This window comes from Otolemur garnettii, unplaced genomic scaffold, assembly GCF_000181295.1.
Source record: "Otolemur garnettii isolate 467f Iridium unplaced genomic scaffold, OtoGar3 scaffold00014, whole genome shotgun sequence".
NCBI lineage: Eukaryota > Metazoa > Chordata > Mammalia > Primates > Galagidae > Otolemur > Otolemur garnettii.
In genome coordinates, this window is record NW_003852409.1 from 14,047,984 (window position 1) to 14,050,800 (window position 2,817).

General features: G+C 38.2%; 1 protein-coding gene across 1 annotated transcript in view; it reads right to left on the reverse strand.

Annotated features, from left to right (window-relative positions):
• Window positions 1-2,817, reverse strand: part of SVEP1 (sushi, von Willebrand factor type A, EGF and pentraxin domain containing 1) — a 173,991-nt gene that overhangs the window by 96,355 nt on the left and 74,819 nt on the right. Inside the window, exon 7 of the mRNA XM_012802314.2 lies at window positions 2,053-2,250. Coding sequence (XP_012657768.1) covers window positions 2,053-2,250 — 198 coding nt within the window. The remainder of the gene's footprint in view (window positions 1-2,052; window positions 2,251-2,817) is intronic.

A 2,817-nucleotide genomic window follows, 5' to 3' on the forward strand; every position in this document is an offset into this window, starting at 1 on the left:
GATATTCCCCCCAGGGGTGCATAGTAGCATATTGACTCTGAACATTTTTTGAAAGTATTTGATTTTTCGTTCATATTTAACTAATGGCTAGTTTGGATCAAAATTAAAGTTTTTATTTATTTTCTCTGCACCTCTCGTAGACATTGCTACACGTCCTTGTGCGTTTAGAGTTGTAAACAAGATGTGTAATGTGAATCTGATTCTTGCTTCTTTTGTGCCATTGTCCTTCTCTGGAAACTTATTTTTCTCACTTACTGTACAGCTCAGAAATCTGACTAGGAGTAATGAAAGCATGCCATCCCAATGCTCAGGGGCTGTTTGGGGTCCAGGAGTGTACAACCCGAGGCCCACGGGCTGCATGCAGATTGTTTGAGTGTTGTTTTGCTGATCTGTCGAATATCTCAAGAAGTATACACGGACCTTTTCTTTTGCTCATTAGCTTTAGTGTTTGTGTATTTCATATGTGGTCCAAGATAAACACTGTTTCTTCCAATGAGTGGCAGAAAAGAAAAAAGGTTGGACGTTCTTAGCTCTAGGAAACTTTCTTCCACTAGTTAGAACATTCTTCTCTTACACCCCTTTCCTCTGTCCCTTTGGAACTCTTTATTAGTGGACAGTAGGTTTTTTTGACCTGTCATTGGTATCTCTTAATTCCATCTTTTTGGCTTGATCAATTGCCATATTCAAGTGCTTTGCTTCCCTGTTCTCCATTCCAATGTGGCTCTCAGTTTTGTCCTTCAAATTACTGTTTTCAGCAACCTCCATTCCATTTTTTTGCTCTTCTTCTCTCAGAGATATTTGTGATATTTTCACTTCTAAGAACTTTTTCTTGTTTTCAATACCTCTTTTTTTTTTTAAAAAAAATAGCAGTCTGCTCTTGTTGATAGGAAAATGAATAGCATAGGATACAGGTTTCAAAGAGCAACAGCTTTTAAAAAAATTAGGCAATTGAGCTGCAATAAACAATTTAGTGCATATGTCCTTGTGATAAAAGGATTTTTTTTTTCTGCTGGGTGGGTGCCCAGTAACAGGATTGAAGGATCAAATGGGAGGTCTAATTTGAGTTCTTTGAGGATTCTCCACACTTCCTTCCAAAAAGGTTGCATTAGTTTGCAGTCCCACCAACAGTGTAAAAGTGTTCTCCTCTCTCCACATCCACACCAGCATCTGTAACTTTGAGACTTTCTGATGTAGGTATTCTCCATGGGGTTAGGTGATATCTCAGGGTGGTTTTGATTTGCATTGCTCTGACAATCGGGGATCATGAGTCAAAATGTGGAAACAATCTAAATGCCTATTAATCCAGGCATGGATTAACAAGCTGTGACCTGTGTATACCATGGAATACTATTCAGCCATTAAGAAAGATGCAAACTTTACATCTTTTGTATTAACCTGGATAGAACTGAAACACATTCTTCTTAGTATCACAAGAATGCAGGAGCCAGGATCCTATGTACTTAATACTAATATGAAGCCAGTAGATGATCTGATACATGCCCATATAAAAGAACAACTCAAACCAATTCAAGTTGGGGGGTGGAGAACAAGGAAATAGGGAGAAGGGAGAGGAGATGGGTGTGCTCCCACTTAATGGGGACAACATTAGGGATGTATGGCACACCTCTTAGGGGCAGGACATAATTATAAGAGGGATTCTACCTAACAAATGCAACTTTGTAAACTAATTCTTTATACCTTCAAATTACCCTGAGACAATAAATAAAAAGAAAAAAATTAATTTAGTTTCACCAGCTTTATATGGACCAGAAATTTTTCAAAGATCTTCATCTCCCAGTGAGGACTTACCCTTATTTCCGGGTCTAATACTATTCCTATGCATCTATTTCTTCTATTATTGTTTGACTTTTTGGAACTGGATTTCGTAAATCCACCACTTTGAACCAGAAACCCTCATCACATGTATTGTTGCAACACCTATCATTTTATTATGGGTTTGCAGGAAGAGATGCAAAAATGGACTAATCCTATATTCCACCCATACGCATTATTTAGGGATTTGGCTCTCACCTAAATGGCATGGAAACCTACCTTTACACACTGCCGTCTGAACTTTGGCACTCCATTTTCCAGAACTGGAGCATCTCACTTCTTCTTTGACTCCAGATAAAATGAATCCTTGGCGACAACTTAGCTGGCAAATTGTCCCAGGTTTGGATGGCTGCTTGCCACAGTTGGGGGGAGATATGATGACACCTCTGGGCTTCTGAAAGGTAGAGCAGTGGCGCTCTATTGTAAGAAAATGAGGAAATGTTATTCATGTTCCCACAAATGAGAAATGTCACAGATTCTCTTTCCCCTGGAAAATATAACTGTGCTGCCTTGGAACTGACATGACATCGAACATACGACGTATTGTAAATAATGCTAAACCACGTCTCTTTTGGTTGCCTCTCGTTATTTTCCCAGCGTATCTAAACCTTGAAAACCTTCTGTTATTTTCATCAGTGCTAATTATGACCTTCATAATTCGCTTGGAATACCTTCATTTGGTTTTCAGAATATTGTTTTGTGGCTTTGAAGTATGAAGTAGTAAATTGAATTCCATCTTTCATGAAATACAGTGGAACCTCCATAGTTGACTACCTCCCTATAATGACCACTTTCTTAAGTTGACCTAATTTTCATAGACCGAACATGTGCCACATGTATCAATGGAAATTTCTTACCTTGACTATCTCCCTATGTTGACCAGTTTGTTACTTACAGAGGCTCTGATGTATATTCAGCAATCAATCTCTATTTTGGTACTATCTTTAAGCAATAAACATAATGGGAAAAGTATTTTTTTTTTTT